The 18,674-nt window shown below is 43.1% G+C and overlaps 2 protein-coding genes across 4 annotated transcripts in view; one reads left to right on the top strand and one right to left on the bottom strand.

Moving 5' to 3' along the window:
* Positions 1 to 18,674, bottom strand: part of SEC61B (SEC61 translocon subunit beta) — a 64,992-nt gene that overhangs the window by 3,252 nt on the left and 43,066 nt on the right. For all 3 annotated transcript variants that reach the window (XM_055271690.2, XM_063636198.1, XM_063636199.1), the window contains 2 exons: positions 5,185 to 5,449; positions 4,908 to 5,005 (listed from right to left, as the gene is read on the bottom strand). In XM_055271690.2, the coding sequence (XP_055127665.1) occupies positions 4,908 to 5,005; positions 5,185 to 5,187 (101 nt within the window). In that variant the 5' untranslated portion in view covers positions 5,188 to 5,449. The remainder of the gene's footprint in view (positions 1 to 4,907; positions 5,006 to 5,184; positions 5,450 to 18,674) is intronic.
* ALG2 (ALG2 alpha-1,3/1,6-mannosyltransferase) lies at positions 5,448 to 10,183 on the top strand. Its single transcript, XM_055271688.2, has 2 exons — positions 5,448 to 6,001; positions 8,697 to 10,183. The coding sequence occupies exons 1-2, from the start codon at positions 5,654 to 5,656 to the stop codon at positions 9,597 to 9,599; spliced, it is 1,251 nt and encodes a 416-aa protein (XP_055127663.1). The 5' UTR covers positions 5,448 to 5,653; the 3' UTR covers positions 9,600 to 10,183.

Raw genomic sequence — 18,674 nt, forward strand, 5'->3', positions numbered from 1 at the left:
AAAACATCCAGCTGCCTCATGTGGACAAAGCATTTCACTTTCTCCTCATGTGCATTTTTCATGAAGCCAAATAATAAATGCCTGTTTTAAAATGCCCTAAATCCATACAGGCTGATCTTAAAATGGCTACTTTAAAAGATGTATTTTAAAATTAGTATATTTACTGCAAAGAGACAAAAACTTTAAGCTTTAATTATATCCAGGTCCCAAGATAGAGTATACACTTTATTAAAAATTATTTTGTTATGTGTTGTCACTAGTTTGTTTTTTGTTTTTGTTTGTTTGTTTGTTTGTTTTTGTGAGACGGAGTTTCACTCTGTTGCCCAGGCTAGAGTGCAGTAGTACAATTTCTGCTCACTGGAACCTCTGACTCCTGGATTCAAGTGATTCTTCTGCCTCAGCCTACTGAGTAGCTGGGATTACAGGCGTGCGCCACCACGCCTGACTAATTTTTGTATTTTTAGTAGAGACAGGGTTTCACCATACTGGCCAGGCTGGTCTTGAACTCCTGACCTCATGATCTGCCTACTCTGACCTCCCAAGGTGCTGGGATTACAGGTGCGAGCCACCGCACCTGGCCATGTTTTCACTATTTTAATATAGTGACCACAGATCTTGCAGAGAGGTAGAATATAAAAAAATGCAGGGAACACCCAACCAAAACGTGTCTCTCACAAGGGGATCAAGGCTTGTAAGATACACTATGTAATACACGCAGCCCTGGCAGACAGAAGCAGCCTAGCAACACTTAGGACTCCACTGACCAGGAACAGGCCCAAGGAATCCTTTTTCTCCTCTTTGGGAGAAGCCCTCAGTCACCAGGGAACCCCACCCAGCAACTACCCTTCCATGCAGTACTTCCCCATCCCCGGCTGCTCATCGCACCCCATATTGGAGTGGTACAATATGGGTGGTGAGTGGCATATTGGGTGGTGGTACAATATGGGTGGCAAGTGGTGAGAAGTCACAAGCAATTTTCTTCAGACCGTGTATCACCAACTCAGAAGTCCTAGTGGGGAAGAGAGGGGAAGCCTGTCTCATTGCTGCCTGTACCATTCAGCATCAAATCCCAGTATACCCTCCCTCAAAATGTCATTCCAGTATCTGTGGGCTGATGATTCTAGATTTTTGAAAAAGGGAAGGGCATATAGGGAAGAGAAGAGAAGTGAAAACCCTATCCCTACCACCTCTTCTTGCTTTCCTCCCCATTCTGGTCCTCATGCCCACTTTACCCAACCATGGTCTTTACTCCACACTCTGAATGCAGGAAGCACTGTCTACAGCACGGGGAGCCTGCCCTGCTACCTGACGGAGTGGGAGAGTGCAGCATTCATGCCAGAACTTTGAAAGCAAGCAGTGTCAAACCATGATTTGGGTCTATTGTACTACAAGGATTATATTTCAGACACATTAATTATGGGCTACGTGGTAGCCTGGGAACTTAAAACTTCATTGTGTGACCATTTCTATGGGAAAACTGATTGTAAATGGCAAAACTTAACTGTACAGGGATTTACAGAAAGATTCATACCCTTAGAAAAGGTTTCACACACACAGATATATGTCATTTCATCTGTGGGGTATGCAGCTGAAATCTTCCTTCTTGTTCATTGAAAAGGATTTTAAGCTAGAAGATAAACCCAGTGTGAACATACTATGGTAAGTCATGGACTGAGCCAGGACTTGGACCCATGCACTTCCTACTATTCCCACAATCTCCCATCTCCAGTTCCTGACTTCAAAGTTTCCTGGAATTACAGGAGCCCCAGAGGAGTCAGGCTGGCTTCTCTTAAGATTTCTTATTTCTGCTGGCACATGGAACATAGAAGAGTATTTGAAAACCAGAGCCCCTAGAAATACTAAAATGTACACAAAATACCTCCCATTCCCTAGGGGTAGCTAGGAAAAGGTTAATAAAACACACTGAATCTCTCAAATTTGTATTTGGGGGCTATTTTATCCTTTCTTTCTGGCCACTGTATAACTGCCTCTCCCTTCTATACCTCAACAAAATGGTTTTCATAACTAACCAGTTACACACTTGGTTCTAACATGGTGCTTCTGTCTGCTTCTCAAAGCCAACCTCATTGACCTCAGAATCTTCATACTTACCCATTCCTTTTGCCTAGGAGGCCTATTCATCCCCAAACCATTGTGTGATTTGCTCTCTTGCTTCTTTCAGGTATCTATACTCAGGTATTACCTACTGTGAACACCCTATGTAAAACAACTACCTACCTTCGCCCTATCCCCACCACTCTCTATCCCCCACCCAGCTTTATTTGTCTTCATAGCCCTTATCGCCTGAAATTACACTGTCTCATTTTCCTTGCTTGTGATCTCCCACGCTGGAATATAAGGTTCATGAGTACAAACCTTGCCTATCTTGTTCATAGACCCATCTTCAGAGATGAAACAGCATTTGGCATGTAGTAGACCTCAATACTTTGATGTCTATACATTGGTGGCTATTCCGCCACCTTAATATCCCTGATTCCCATTAATCCTGCTAGAACACTATGTGGCACTTCACACCTTTACAGTTTATAAAGCATTATTGCTCCTCCCGGCAAGTTCCTTTTATATTGCCTTTAGGAGAGCAAGAACACCAACTCTGGCCTGAGCTTAAATTTTATAACATTTCTCCTCCAAGGTAGTATCTATTACCTCATCAAGCATGGAGAATGCAACTCTGCAGACAACATAATCCAAAGCACTATTATAAATCATTAACTTCCAATGTTTTCTCAAAGACTTATAAAGCAAGGATATTCTTAAACAACCAATACTTACTACATTATACTCATGAAATGATACTTAATCACTACCAAAATTCTAGAAGGAAACCCTGTCAGGTCTCTCAATACATACAACCATGGTCTTTCTAGTTACACTCGCTCTATCACACTGAATCCTAAAAGATGACACCAACACCCACAACTTTAAAAATTGCATCTGTCTGTCTTCAAATGTTTAGGTTCTCCATTTCACTTATGCATCAGTTACTTCATTTTTACTATTAAATTATTTCATTATCATATGTACATTTGATAAATATGTGCTTTTCCTTTTATTTCTTCACAAATTCTCAGATGGCCAAACTTCCCTGCCACAGTATTACCAATTCTCATTAAGCAGAACCATTCCCAAGGAACCGCACCCACAGGACATGTTTTCCATGCCTGCATGAACAATCTCTAAAACCCAGGGTGGGAAAGGGACAGCATTTGAAGCCCATATAAGTTAAACCACAGCCTGATACACTCCCCTTGAACATCCCAGTGACAGGGAACTCAAAATCATTTAGGATAGTTTTATATTTCTGATGTGAAATAGTTCATGTAAGTTCAAATCATCAGTTTTAGATTTATCTATTGTAGCCAATAAATGTCACATCCCTCTTCACATCCTTCAGAAGTTTCCATGCATGTGTTCAAGATCTTTTCCTCCCCAGATAAAACTCCACTAGTTCCTTCAAAAATCCCAAAACAACATGGTTGCTTGATTCCTTCCTTCAGTCATTATTTATTGTGTCATTCCTTATGGTGGGTACTGGGGATAGAAATGACTTGAGTAGGTTCTCTGTTAAAGTCTAATGAAGGAGATAAATATGGAAACATCACTGGTCTTACAACGATATGAACAAAATGCTATGGGAGCAAAAGGGAAAACTAGTAGCTACTGCTGCTTACAGTCAGAGAAGGCCTCAAGAGGAAATAACCCCTGAGCTTAGTCTTGGAAAGTAAGCAGAAATTTGCCTTGAGATGAGGGAGAGTTTGTGAATTCAGAAAACAGTAAAGAGTTCACGAGTGCTGGATCATAGGACAGCAAAGAAAGATTAGGCTGAAGGCCGGGTGCGGTGGCTCACGCCTGTAATTCCAGCACTTTGGGAGGCAGAGACGGGAGGATCACAAGGTCAGGAGATCGAGACCATCCTGGCTAACACGGTGAAACCCCGTCTCTACTAAAAATACAAAAAAATTAGCTGGGTGTGGTGGCATGTGCCTGTAGTCCCAGCTACTAAGAAGGCTGAGGCAGGAGAATAGCTTGAACTCTGGAGGCGGAGGTTGCAGTGAGCTGAGATTGTGCCACTGCACTCCAGCCTGGGCGACAGAGTGAGACTCCGTCTCAAAAAAAAAAGAAAAAGAAAAAGAAAGGTTAGGCTGAAATGACCACTAAGAGCTTTGGTATCCCCCTGGCTTTTTTTTTTTTTTTTTTTTTTTTTTTTAAGTTCAGCAACAAGAAAGTAACAGAAACTACGCAGAAGAGTAACAGCAGAGTGAACGATGGATTGGAAAGCAAACAGCCTGAAAAGAAGGGTTAAGTAGCAAATGCAGGGCAGTAGGAAGGAGAAGGAAAGAGCTTATGAGAAGGCTTTCAAGTAGAGTTTAAAGTCTGGCATATGACTAGAGAGAGAGAGAGAGAGCATAAGAAAAATCCAAGATGACGCTGACGTTTCTGGCTCTGAGTAAATGAGTGTACAACAGTGCCATATGGAACTAAGGAGATATAATTGAGAGTGAGAGAGCTGAGCTGAAAAGAGACTAAGTTTTGTGTAGGACGAGTTATCTGTAGGACAGATTGCTTATGGGGCCTCCAGATGGAAATGTGAGTGCAAACCTCAGGTCCAGAGACACCAGTTTAATGACATCGGTTTTCTCAAAGTTATCTCTGACTCTATTCCAGTTTGTTAACTTTCCTTTTTTAAGAGTGGTGCCCTAAACTGAGCAACGAGAAAAAAATGTCGCCTTCCTCCCAAAAGGCCTTTAACTACTCGCATGGCCACGTCACTAGAAGCTCATTTTGCCCTTGTCAATCTTTATATGCTAGGGTCTCCCCCCCAGAACCAGCGAGTTCAAGGGTCCTATCTCCGAGTCTGGAAGCGAACGAACTGCAGGGTTCCTTACCTCTGCCGGACAGTGGATCCCGCCGCCCGGGCGGCCACTGCTTTGCTAGGAGAGCGCCCTGAGGATCCCACGTTAGTGCCACTGGGGGTCGGACCAGGCTGTAGAGGGAGACAAGCAGACAAACGGGTGAGCGCGGCAGGCCTGTCCCCGAACCCCGGCCTAGACACCCACACCCGAGGCTGGGGGAAGCAAGGGAGCTACAGAGGAAAAGCACGGCGCAAAGCAGGAGGAGTCAGAGCTCCTGGGAGAGGTGGGGATCATGGAAGGGCCGCCATACCATGCTGGAGATGAGGGTGGCAAGGAGCTGACGCGGACGGATAGAAAGTTGTGGAGACCCTGAAGGACCGGCAGCTAGCGAGACTGGCTCAGGCCCCGCCCCCGGACTTGCAGGCAAGGTCCTCTCTGACTCCAGGGACGTCTGGGTCGTCTCACGATATGCCTGTAGATAGTCTGCTACAGACAACTTAGTTACCAGCTCTATGGGAAGTAGAGACCTCCGGCCTCCTTCCTTTGGATCACAACGTGATCAGAGAGTCCAATCCCTACCGAAGGAAAAATATAACTGGGGTCAGACAAGCTATTTTCTCAGGCAGTTACTAGACCCTCACAGATTTGCGCTGATGTGGCCTAACTGACGCACGTACGGCAGGGCGGGGTCGGCCCGCAGTGGCCAGCTACGAGCTACGGGGACGGCGCTTGCGCAGAAGACGCCTCAGGGTGCGGGGTGCAGTTGTGGCTCCAGGGCTATGGCGGAGGAGCAGGGCCGGGAACGGGACCTGGTTCCCAAGCCGTCGGTGCTATTCCTGCACCCAGACATGGGCGTGGGCGGCGCTGAGCGGCTGGTGTTGGACGCGGCGCTGGCGCTGCAGGCGCGCGGGTGTAGCGTGAGGATCTGGACAGCGCACTACGACCCGGGCCACTGTTTCGCCGAGAGCCGCGAGCTACCGGTGCGCTGTGTCGGGGACTGGCTGCCGCGAGGCCTGGGCTGGGGCGGCCGCGGCGCCGCCGTCTGCGCCTACGTGCGGATGGTCTTCCTGGCGCTCTACGTGCTGTTCCTCGCCGACGAGGAGTTCGACGTGGTCGTGTGCGACCAGGTGAGGCGGCCGCGGGGCCGGCTGCGCGAGTGCACACCTCCCCGGGGACGGCCGCGGGCATGACACCTGAGAGACGACCTTCCCTGTCTGCGGTTCGGAAAGATCGGAACTGACCTGGAAAAGTCAGGGCTGTGAGCGAGCCTGTGGTTCTCTAACTTTAGTGTGGGCCCATTTAAAGTTGCAGATTGCTAGGGTTCCATCCTCCAGGAAGTTTTCATCCAGGAACCCTGAGGTGGGGCCCAGAAATCTGCATTTTAACTGGGTCATAGGGTGATTCGGATGCAGATAATCTTTGGGGCTCTTTCTGAGAAACGCTGGTATTCGAAGTCCACTTCAGTCACCTTTTACTAATGAGTAACTCGCGTGTTGTCTTCCCTCTTACCTGTTATTTTTGTTGACTCTCAGGCCATTTGCAGCCTACTGTCCTTGTGTTCGGAGCCAGGCCACACCGTTCTTAGCAGTGTCATGTGTTAAAAACTCCAAGCTGAATATATCATGCCCCTATTAAAACTTGTACATGACTCGCCATTGGCTTTTGGAGAAAAGTTCAAGCTTTTTACCTTGGTAAATAATGTCCACCTGGATCTGCCCTATAGCTATTCTTGACTCTTTCCTTCATGCATTTTTCCCATCCTAAAAAAGATGACTTTAAAAAGTAACATTTACTCGACTAAAAATTCAGTAGTATAGAAGGATGTAACCTAAAAGCCTCGTTCTAGTCTACTCCCTGAAGATAGCCACCGTTAAGTTTCTCTTGTATTTTTTCAGAAGTTGTGGTGACACCAGCCTGTGTCTTTTCATAGGTATATCTATATCTTCTTATTGGTACATAAGTGGTATTATGACATACCAACTATTAGGCATCTTCCTTCTTTTTCAGCAAAAATTTATTAATTTTGAGACGGAGTCTCGCTCTGTCTCCCAGGCTGGAGTGCAGTGGCGTGATCTCGGCTCACTGCAACCTCCGCCTCCGGAGTAGCTGGGATTACAGGCGCGTGCCCCACGCCCGGCTAATTTTTTTCTATTTTTAGTAGAGATGGGGTTTCACCATGTTGGCGAGGCTGGTCTCGAACTCCTGACCTAGCGATCCGCCCACCTCGGCCTCCCAAAGTGCTGGGATTACAGGCATGAGCCATCGCGCCCAGCCAGGACATTCTTATGTATCAATATTAGAGATTCACTTCATTCTTCATAGTGGCCAGAAAATCCACTTTTAAGTGTGTTGTAATTAAACATTCTCCTTAAAGGACACTAAGTTGTGACTAGTTTTTTGTGAATAGATCAGTGTTGTAATGAACATCCTTTTACTTTTTTTTTTATATTTTTGTACTTCTGCAAATATGTCCTTTGAGGAAATTCCTAAAGTTGGTGGGTCTAAGAGTTGTTCATTTTAAATATCAATAGCTACTGCCAAGTTTGTCTACCAAGGAGGCTGTGTTACTTTACTCCCCCACAATGTATGATAGAGCCTCTTACTCCATGCTTTTGTCCGCCTTGGATATTAACCATTTTAATCTTTGCCAAACTGATAGGTGCAGATGGCATCACATTTGTATTTGTGTTTCTTTAATTATGACTCCTGAGTTACTTTTGATCATCCTTGCTTGCATGGAAGCTTTCTTTTTAAGTAACGTGGACATTTACCAGACATCCTGCATGTGTCAGTAGGCATGAGGCAGCTGAGACTTTAGTGAGTAGAGGAAAAATTATTGGCTCGGAAATAGGCATCTTGGATTCAAGTTCTGTATCTACTGCTTTAATTAAGTGGCTTTGAATAAACTGCACATTATCCCTAAAGTTACCTTCTTCAGGTGTTAAGTTAGCTGAGACTAAAATGACTTGTAAAGATTACCCAACAAGAAAGTCTGTAGTAATGCCAGCATGTAGTTCATGCTAAATGATGACTAGCTTTAATATTTATTGAGCACATACTGTGTGCTAAACTCCATGTGTTTTGCATATATCAGTGCATTTAATAATCACAAAAAGTATATGGGTTTTTTGAACTGTAATTGTCACCATGTTACAAAAGAGGAAACTAAGGCCCAGAGTGGGATAAATTACTTGATCGTGGCCACATAGTTAGTAGAGCTGAGATTCAAACCCTGGCAGTCTTGAATCTAGAGCTTGTGCTCTAAACTACTATAGTTCATTCATTCAGTTCCTTAGAAGGAGAAAGATCCTAGAGCGGCACTGTTCAATATGGTAGCCACTAGCCACATGTGGCTGTTGAGCACTTGAAATGTGGCTAGTCTAAACTGAGATGTGCTAAAGTTAAAATACAAACCGATTTTGAAGATGTAATGTGAAATATATGTATATATAAAGTATCTCATTAATACTGTTTAGTATTGATTACATTTTGAAATGATAATGTTTTGGGTAAGTAATATGTTAAAATTAATTTCACCCTTAAAAACATTTTTAATATTACTAGATTTCCATTAGACAGCACTATTCAAGAGGAAACCACTGGACTTGAAGCTGTAAATGTTTAGCACACATCTAGCAAACGTCTCTAGCCTTCTGTACACCAGGCATATGGTACTGGGTGAGAGTCTTGGGGAATAAAACAGAATCAAACATTGCCCATGAGGAGCCCACAGACTAGCCAGACAGGGTGGGTGTCTGTGTTTTTGGTTTGGTTGAAGTTGAGTTGACCACTTTATCCGCTGTTGATTTTTGCTTTGGCTAGGTGTCTGCCTGTATCCCAGTGTTCAGGCTGGCTAGACGGCGGAAGAAGATCCTGTTTTACTGTCACTTCCCAGATCTGCTTCTCACCAAGAGAGAATCTTTTCTTAAACGGCTATACAGGGCCCCAATTGACTGGATAGAGGAATACACCACAGGCATGGCAGACTGCATCTTAGTCAACAGCCAGTTCACAGCTGCTGTTTTTAAGGAAACATTCAAGTCCCTGTCTCACATAGACCCTGATGTCCTCTATCCATCTCTAAATGTCACCAGCTTTGACTCAGTTGTTCCTGAAAAGCTTGATGACCTAGTCCCCAAGGGGAAAAAATTCCTGCTGCTGTCTATCAACAGATACGAAAGGAAGAAAAATCTGACTTTGGCACTGGAAGCCCTAGTACAGCTGCGTGGAAGATTGACATCCCAAGATTGGGAGCGGGTTCATCTGATCGTGGCAGGTGGTTATGACGAGAGAGTCCTGGAGAATGTGGAACATTATCAGGAATTGAAGAAAATGGTCCAACAGTCCAACCTTGGCCAGTATGTGACCTTCTTGAGGTCTTTCTCAGACAAACAGAAAATCTCCCTCCTCCACAGCTGCACATGTGTGCTTTACACACCAAGCAATGAGCACTTTGGCATTGTCCCTCTGGAAGCCATGTACATGCAGTGCCCAGTCATTGCTGTTAATTCAGGTGGACCCTTGGAGTCCATTGACCACAGTGTCACAGGGTTTCTGTGTGAGCCTGACCCAGTGCACTTCTCAGAAGCGATAGAAAAGTTCATCCGTGAACCTTCCTTAAAAGCCACCATGGGCCTGGCTGGAAGAGCCAGAGTGAAGGAAAAATTTTCTCCTGAAGCATTTACAGAACAGCTCTACCGATATGTTACCAAACTGCTGGTATAATCAGATTCTTCTTAAGATCTTTATGCTGTGTTCATTAATGTCATTTTTATGGATTGTAGACCCAGTTTTGAAAGCAAAAAAGAAATCTAGAATCGAATGCAGAAGAGATCTTTTAAAAAATAAACTTGAGTCTTGAATGTGAGCCACTTTCCCATATACCACACCTCCCTGTCCACTTTTCAGAAAAACCATGTCTTTTATGCTATAATCATTCCAAATTTTGCCAGTGTTAAGTTACAAATGTGGTGTAATTCCATGTTCAGCAGAGTATTTTAATTATATTTTCTTGGGATTATTGCTCTTCTGTCTATGAATTTTGAATGATACTGTGCCTTAATTGGTTTTGATAGTTTAAGTGTGTATCATTATCAAAGTTGATTAATTTGGCTTCATAGTATAATGAGAACAGGGCTATTGTAGTTCCTAGATTCAATCCACTGAAGTGTTCACTGTCATCTGTTAGGGAATTTTTGTTCGTCATGTCTTTGCCTGGATCCATAGCGAGAGTGCTGTGTATTTTTTTAAGATAATTTGTATTTTTGCACACTGAGATATAATAAAAGGTGTTTATCATAAAAAAGAAACAGTATTAGATTTTGGTCTCCATAATCTATTTTGGCATTATGAACATGGATATGACAACCAAACTGGAAATCAGAACACTAGGGTAAAGTGGATATTGAAATGAAGCAAGAATATTGTCACACATGTGTTGTGCATCTTGTTTAGGGTGTATTTCTTAATGTCATCTAGGCCATTAGTTTTGTTAATATTTGTGTTGTCTTGACCAAGCTCCTACTAAGTATAGCACACAAATATTTTTGTATCTTCCAAGGCCTGGCTCAAATGCCACTGCTGCAAAGCTTTCTTTGACCCTCTGGCCACCTCCCAAGCCAGAAGTGATCTTCCCCCTCCATATACTCTAGCCTTTTCATGACACTGATCTTTTCATGACACTGACTTATAGTTCACTGTTTACCTGTTGGTCTAACAGCAAATCATAAACAGTAGTTTTCAACATACTCCTAAGGCTAAATTCATTTCCAAAAGCAGCAAAGCTTACTAGCCAAAGGCTCCACATTTATCAACTCTTAAGAGCTAGGCTTGAGAGCCTAACAGCCCATATGATTTTGAGTAAATTGATCTCTATACCTCAGCTTCTTCATCTGCAAAGTGAGATAATTGTACTATTCTACTTTCCTCATAGTGCGGTTATAACAGATTATGATAATATTACAAAGTACTTAATACTTGGCATGTAGTATATATATTAGCTATTAGTATTTTGCAATTTGGGGATATTGAAAATTAGAAGTTGTATGTTAGTTCATGCTACACTACCATATTGTTCTTTTGGAGCTCCTCAATGGGTGAAATTCCATTTTACAGTTTATCATGTGCATCTGTATCACAGGAGTATTTTGGCAAAATGATTCTGTACCAGAAAGGAGTACTGTAAAATGAGGGTGCCAAATATATTGAGTCTTTTATGGGATTAAAAGTTCTGTTGCATTCCATTTTATTTGGCATCGTGAAAGCTTACCATGTAGTACAGAAGGTATGATTTGGTTCATGTGTTTCTGAGAAATGCAGCCTTTCCAGGAAGGCTGGTGGCTCTTACCATGGAGTTTAGCACGGATAGACCTGGCCACATTGTGACCTATAACATGGTGCTTACCTTACTAAGCAGCACTAAACATTTGCATATTTGACCATTTTTATGCAAATCCTTCCAAATGGACTACATGGGTTCATGGACCCTGATTTTAGCTTCACTTCATTGTCCTAAGCCCCCGTGAGTGACAATAAGATTTCACAGGTCTGGGAGGGATAGAGTCCTGCCTGCCATGAGCTTCCAGCTTCTGACCATTAGTTCCTGGTTCCTGGACCCTAGAATGGAACTTTGCCCTTAAGAAGTGTTTACAGCTTCCAAACTAAGCTGAAGTTAGGGAAAGTAGAAGCATGAAACATTGAAGGTGAATTGTTGGGGCCTTGTCCATAGTAATTCTGGTAATTGTGCAGGGCATGAAAGGAGATACATACATAGCAGATGCTGAATCCCCAACAGTTCACTGAGATGTAGGTGTTCTTCCCTTTTAGATGAATGTAGTTAAGCAACTTGCCTGCATCCCACGGCCTTGAAGCATGGATAGAATCTTAAGGCCCTCTGATTGCAAAGTCCAACCACTTTACTATTCTTCAGTCTGCCCTCACCCTAACCAAATTCTTTGTGTAATGTTTTTTCAGTACAACTCCCCCTGCAGCACTGCAATTGTAGTTGTACAGGTCTTTGGGTTTAGAAAGACTTTGCTATTTACTGTCCATTTGCCTCTTCCCATCAGTCTTCTGAGGTGAGTATGATTATCCCCCATCTTACACACAAGCTCAGAGAGGTGAAAGACATGCCTGAAGGCACACAATTGAAAAGTAACTGAGCCAGCATTTGGCCCTTAGTTACCTGAGCCATCTGGGACTTCGCACATACCAGAATTTCTCAGTCTCCTCCCCTTTGATATGCATAAATATCATTTGTCCTTCATACACACACACACACACACACACACACACACATAAAAACACGATGGGCCAATGGAAGAGGGAGTATCATGTCCATAAAGAGATCCACTCAGCTAAGGGGGAGCAGTATTGCAGTTCTTTGATCCAGTTCTTTGAACCCCTATTTGGACAGCCTTCAGAGCTTTTGCAGAGCTCATTAGAGATTGTCTCATTTGCTCTTCACAGCATCCTTCCAGGTAATTATTATAGGCATTTTTAGAGATTGAAAGTCTGAGGCTTACAGCTAGGAAGCAGTAGAGCTACAATTCAAACCCAGGTATGTCCAACTTGAGGTTAACAGTTCTTTCAGTTGTACTACAGTTGCCTCTTCTGCAAATGCTTCATGACCAGCCCAACCAACATGGAGAAACCCCGTCTCTACTAAAAATACAAAAAAATTAGTGGTATGTGGTAGTGCATGCCTGTAATCCCAGCTACTTGGGAGGCTGAGGCAGGAGAATCGCTTGAACCTGGGAGGCAGAGGTTGCGGTGAGCTGACTTCACGCCATTGCACTCTAGCCTGGGCAACAAGATCAAAACTCTATCTCAAAAAAAAGAGTAAAAATGAAGCACCAGAGCACTTCACTGCCCCACTCTGCTCACTCCATCTTTAATCATAACAATCAGCCCTTTTCTGTCCATCTTTGCCAGGTCACTAATTGTCCTGTGATCTCCTTCCTTTCCATTTCCACCTCCCAGAATCAAAGCCAGTCAAATCTGACTGGGACCCCAGAGGCCACCTAACCTAATTTGGTATTGCACAGATGGGAAAACAAGCCCAGAAAGAGGAAGGACCTGTCTGAATTCACACAGAGGGACAGTTGCAGCCCTCCTCTACTTCTACTTTTATCAAAAACCCCTTATATTCTATCACTTCCTTTGAACCCCTTACTCCATTCCTAACCTTAACCCTCTCGAACTCTGTCCCCAGTAGCCGGAGAAGGTGCCACCATCCAGACAGTGCTCTCATGCCTGCCAGCTGAGGGGAGGGGAGTCTTCCCAATGACCCACTTTCTAAACTGTCCTTGATAAAGCATCACCTCTTAGGAGATAGGGGAAGGGAGAATTTTACCATCCTGACCCCTGAGCCAAGGGGCTGCTGGAGCCAGCAGCTCTGTTTATGCCAAGAGGACTGGGGTTTTGGTGTTGGTATCACAATGAGAGTGACTGGGCCAGAAATTTTTTGTTTATGGTTTCTGATATTTCCTAAGTTAGATTTTTTCCTCAGAAAATAGAAATTTGAGCAATAAACTATAAAATAATCCTGTTGGTCATTTATGTCTACTAAGTTTACAACATAGTAGACATTTGTGTTTCCAACTAATGCCCTGTTTGAGATATATAATTTGTTCTTTATAATCCTTGTTATATATTGAGATTACTCCAGCTTTCTACTATAAGCAGTCCAGAGGAAAAACAACTGACTTTAAATTCTAAAAGCAAATATTTAAAGTTTTAAAAGGCAAATTTGAAAAGCAAAAATGAAGAAAAATCTAAAGAAAAAAAGACACGAAAGGATTGCAAAACTGCTTAGGGTACACCAAAAAAAAAAAAAAAAGCAATTATCAAAAAAAAATCACTGGTGATGTTTATTTTCAAACCAAATTATCATGTTAACCAGCTTGCTTTCAGCCAAATTATATGCTTCCTTTGCGTTATAGAACCTGGAAACCTAACAACACTTCAATTCAATAGAGTAATACACTATCATACGTTAGGTTATATGGGCAAATATTTAAAATTTTTAACCCAACCCTAGCTTAGGCAGAAAGGGAAGATTTTTAGGAAGCTACTGGGGATAGATTGTGTAATTCAAGGAAAGTTACACAATTGAATCAAGAGAAGTACAGGGATGTAGCTAGGCTAGATGTTCAAATGAAACCAGGAATTCAAATGCCACCAGAACACCATTTCTTTATATGATACTTCATTGTCTTTCATTATAGACTAACTTCTCTTTTGTAGCAGGAAACATGCTACCAGTGAAGCCAAGCCCTCCACCTTAATACTACCACCAAAGAGGAACTGGCTCTCTTGCAGAGTTTGAAAAAATAACAGAGAAGGATTAAGATGGACCTTTCCTGGTTCAGCTGCCCTTAAATTAGTGAAGCAAGGTTCAGAGGCAAGGTACTATGGGTTGCCAGATTCAGCTCAGCAATCTAATATTGAACCCATCAATTGTGGCCAAGATCTAGGATCATACAGCAGCAGGAATCATATAGCTGGGAGAAGGGAACAGAGGGTATATTGAGGAAGAAATTGGAAGCTGTTCCCAGAAGAAAGTGAGTTGGGCAGATAAAGTAAGAGATCCCTTAAAAACTTATACCTAGTTGGTGATATGAGTCCCAAGAGTATACATCAGAGAAAGGCAAAAGCCAACTAGAATAGTTCCTAAATGCTGCTTTAATCTTGTTTGCAATTATTTTGAAGGGGTGAGACCATCTGGATGAGTCCTAGTCATCCAAGAGAAAATAATTATTATTTAATAGAAACTTGGTCAGCTAAGGCAGCTTAGGGACATAAGCCTTGGAAAAAGAGACCTAGGGGAAGGCTTCAAAATGGCTGACTAGAGGCATTTGAATAGAGCATCCAAGAGAACACTAGAATTCAACAGAGAAGTGACAGGAAACAGTTGAGGCATGGAAGGAGAGGGAAATTAGGCAACTGGCTCAGCGAGGATTGGCTAGGTGCTCAGAGAGGCTAGTGTGGGGAAAGGGAGAGATCCCCAGTGGTCCACATTCCCACCACAGACTTGCAACCCTAGCCATGGGACAGCCCCTGGATCTTTATGGGCCCAGAAACCTAACATAGGGAGCTGCCTAGAGACCACGCAACAGCATTGCTCAAGGAGGAGAACTCATGCTGGGTCCCATGCACTCCCTGAGTCCTAAGCAGCTACAGCATGGCACCATTTTGCAAGCCCAGTCCACACCAGACTGCATCCTACCCTGGGGCACAATTGCCCCTGCATCTCCACATGCCTGGAGCCCCACTGATATACCTCCATGTACACCCAGAGGTCTACAGGAGCACAATACCAATTGGACCCAGCAGAACACCAGGGTTCCCAGCATTCTAACACACATAGTGTCCTACACCCTGGGGAATCAGTGGTGCAATGGACCAGGGAAGCTACCCCTGGGACAAAGGGAATCAAAAATGCATGTTCCTTAGGGCCTGATAACTGCCTACCTGGGAGAGCTACCAAAAGCAGCAACTCAACTCCCCCCAGCAGAGGAGCTGCTGTGCACATGCCCTGAGGACAGGCTCTGCCACTGTCCACTGCAGCCACTGCTGCTGCCACTGGGAAACCAAAGCATATGCCACTGGCAGTGACTCCACCTCCCAACAGCGGGGCCACTGCTACATAGTTGCATGTGCCCTAAGGACAGGCTCCCCCAACCATTGCTGCTGCTGTTGCTGCTGCTGCAGCCACCAGAACATTCCACCAGGGGTCTGGGGAGCACCCTGCCCTGCCCAACACAGCCAGCACCTGAGGACACCACCAGGAGGCCTGAAGACAGGCCTGCCTGGCCTGGTACAACCCCCACCTGCCATGCTCAAGCACACTACCTGGGGGTATGGGGATTGCCCTGCCTCATTCACCACCACTGGCATCTGTGCACTCCTCCCAGGGGCCTATGGATGGGTCTACCTAGCTTGCCCCTACTACACCAGTGGCTCTCCCACCGCCACATGCACCACCTCCCAAGCCTGTTGCAGCCACCACTAACACCAACATATGCTGTTTCAGAGTCCAAGTGTTGTGCCACCACTGCTACTGCCATTGCCTATGCCACACACATTATCCAGGGGATGACAGACTCAGCCACACACCCAGCCTACCACTGTCACTGCCAGCGCTATAGCAAGGGCCTCCTGGAGGTCCAAGAATCGGCATGTTTGGACACTCTAATGCTGGTGTTCACATACATCTTCTGGAGGCCCAAGGAAAGACACACTTGGCTCGCCACTGCCACAACTGGGGCATAAGGACTGATGACCTGGCATCCCCATCCACAGTAAAACCTCACCACAGACTCCACTAACAACTACAGCCTAAGTCACTGAGGAAATCACAGACACCACCAATGCTTTTTACACTAGAAGAAATCATATGGAGACTACACTACTGCATGCACCCAGAAGCAAAGCTAAAGTGCTCTACCCAACACCAGAGATACATCTTTAGGAAAGAGTCTCTCCCTATCAAAACCAATCAGAAAAAAATGGAAGAAGTGACTGTTAAAACAGAGGCACAGATGTCAATGTAAGGACACAAGAAACAAGAAAAAGCAAGGAAGTATGACACCTCCAAAAAAAACCCAATAATTTTCCAGTAATAGATTCCAATGAAAAACAAATTTATAAAATGCTGAAAAAAGAATTCAAAATAATAATATGAATGAAGCTCAGTGAGATACAAGAGAACACATTAACAATTACTTAATTGTATTGAGATTAACAATACAATGAAATTTCAAAAATTCAGGATATGAATAAGAAATTCACCAGAGATATAGATATCTTAAAAAAGGAACCAAACAGAAATCCAGGAACTAAAGAATTTAAGGAATGAAATTTAAAAGAATACACTTGAGAGCTTCAACAGCAGATTAGATTAAGCAGAAGAAACAATTTCAGAACTTGAAGACGGGTCTTTTGAAACAAGCTAGAAAAAAAAAAAGAGAAAGAAAGGGGAAAGGGAGAGAGAAAAGCAACAGAAAAGGAGAAGTATAAAAAAAGAAGAAAAAAGTGAGCAAATATCTGAACTGTGGGTGTTCCAGAAGATGAAGAGAAGACCAAAGTTATAGAAAACCTATTTAATGAAATAATAGTTGAAAAGTTCCCAAGTGTACCAAGTGTACATCCAGAAACAGGATACAGGAAGCTCAGAGATCCTCAAATAGATGTAACTCCACAAGTTTTCTCCGCAGAATATTCTAGTCAAGCTGTCAAAAGTCAATGACAAAGAGAGAATTCTAAAAACAGCCAGAGAAAAGTCACATATAAAGGAACCCCCATCAGACAGCCAATTTCTCAACAGAAACCCTACAGGCCAGGAAAAAATGGGATGATACATTCAAAGTGCTGAAAGAAAGAAAAAAAAAACTGGCAGCCAAGACTACTCTACCCAGCGAAGCTATCCTTCATAAATGAAAGAGAAACAGTCTTTCCCAGACAAGCAAAAACTAGACCAGCCCTACAAGAAGTGCCTAAGGGAGTTCTACACCTGGAAGCAAAAGGATGATATCTACTATCATGAAAACACACAAATCTATCAAACTCACTGGTAAAGCAAACAAACAAGGAAGAGAAGGGACTCAAATGTTATCACTATGGAAAATCACCAAACTGCAATGATAAACAAGAAAGAAAGAAACAAACAAAAATTATATAGAACAACAAGAAAACAGTTAACAAAATGACAGGAGTAAATCCTCACATATCAATAACACTCTTAAATGTAAACAGATTAGATTTTTCACTTAAGAGTGGAAAAAACTGACAGAACGGATTTTTTTTTTAATGACCCAACTATGTGCTGCCTATAAGAAATTCACTTCACCTGTAAAAGACATACAGACTAAAAGTAAAGGGATGGAAAAAGATATTCCTTTCTAATGGAAAGTACAACAAGCATAAGTAGCTGTATTTGTATCATATAAAATAGATTTCAAGTCAAAAACAGGGTGATATATCCAGATAGTTGTGGTGATGCTGGCCAAATAGTGCTCGGCAGGTGAGGATGTAAACCCAGGTTCAAGTGAAGTAATAAGAGCTTGAATGTTTTCTTTTTTTCTTTTTTCTTTTTTTTTTTTTTTTTGCAGTGGCACAATCTTGGCTCACTGCAAGCTCCACCTCCTGGGTTCACGCCATTCTCCTGCCTCAGCCTCCCGAGTAGCTTGGACTACAGGCGCCCACCACCACACCTGGCTAATTTTTTTTTTTTTTTTTGTATTTTTAGTAGAGACGGGGTTTCACCGTGTTAGCCAGGATGGTTGTGATCTCCTGACCTCGTGATCTGCCCGTCTCGGCCTCCCAAAGTGCTGGGATTACAGGCGTGAGCCACTGCACCCAGCCAAGAGTTTGAATGTTTTCATGTGCTAATGTTGCACACTTGTAAAAAAAACTTTGGAAATGGAAAATATATATTAGTGTACATTGACATGCATTTTGAGGCAAAGACATATTGTTTGGTTCCACGATTTGTCCTTAAAGTGAAAGAACATTTGAAGTTTAGAATTACCTAGCCGTAGCAATGCTGTTCTATTAACAGATAACTAGAACTTACATTCTCATTTAATTTATGTTAACTATGTAAAACCTAGTAGTGAGCATAATAATCAGTCAGTCAATGTTTGGATTCCTCTTACCCCTCAATAAGTTTATTTTTAATATATTCCTGCTTGCCTTTCTGACCCTGTTGAATCAGCCTGTGGACTAGAGTGTTACTGAAATGTTATTGCCAAAGAGATTATGAGAAAATTGGTGTATCATGTAGATATCATACAAAAT

The sequence above is a fragment of the Symphalangus syndactylus genome, chromosome 3, assembly GCF_028878055.3.
Source record: "Symphalangus syndactylus isolate Jambi chromosome 3, NHGRI_mSymSyn1-v2.1_pri, whole genome shotgun sequence".
NCBI classification, from domain to species: Eukaryota; Metazoa; Chordata; class Mammalia; order Primates; family Hylobatidae; genus Symphalangus; species Symphalangus syndactylus.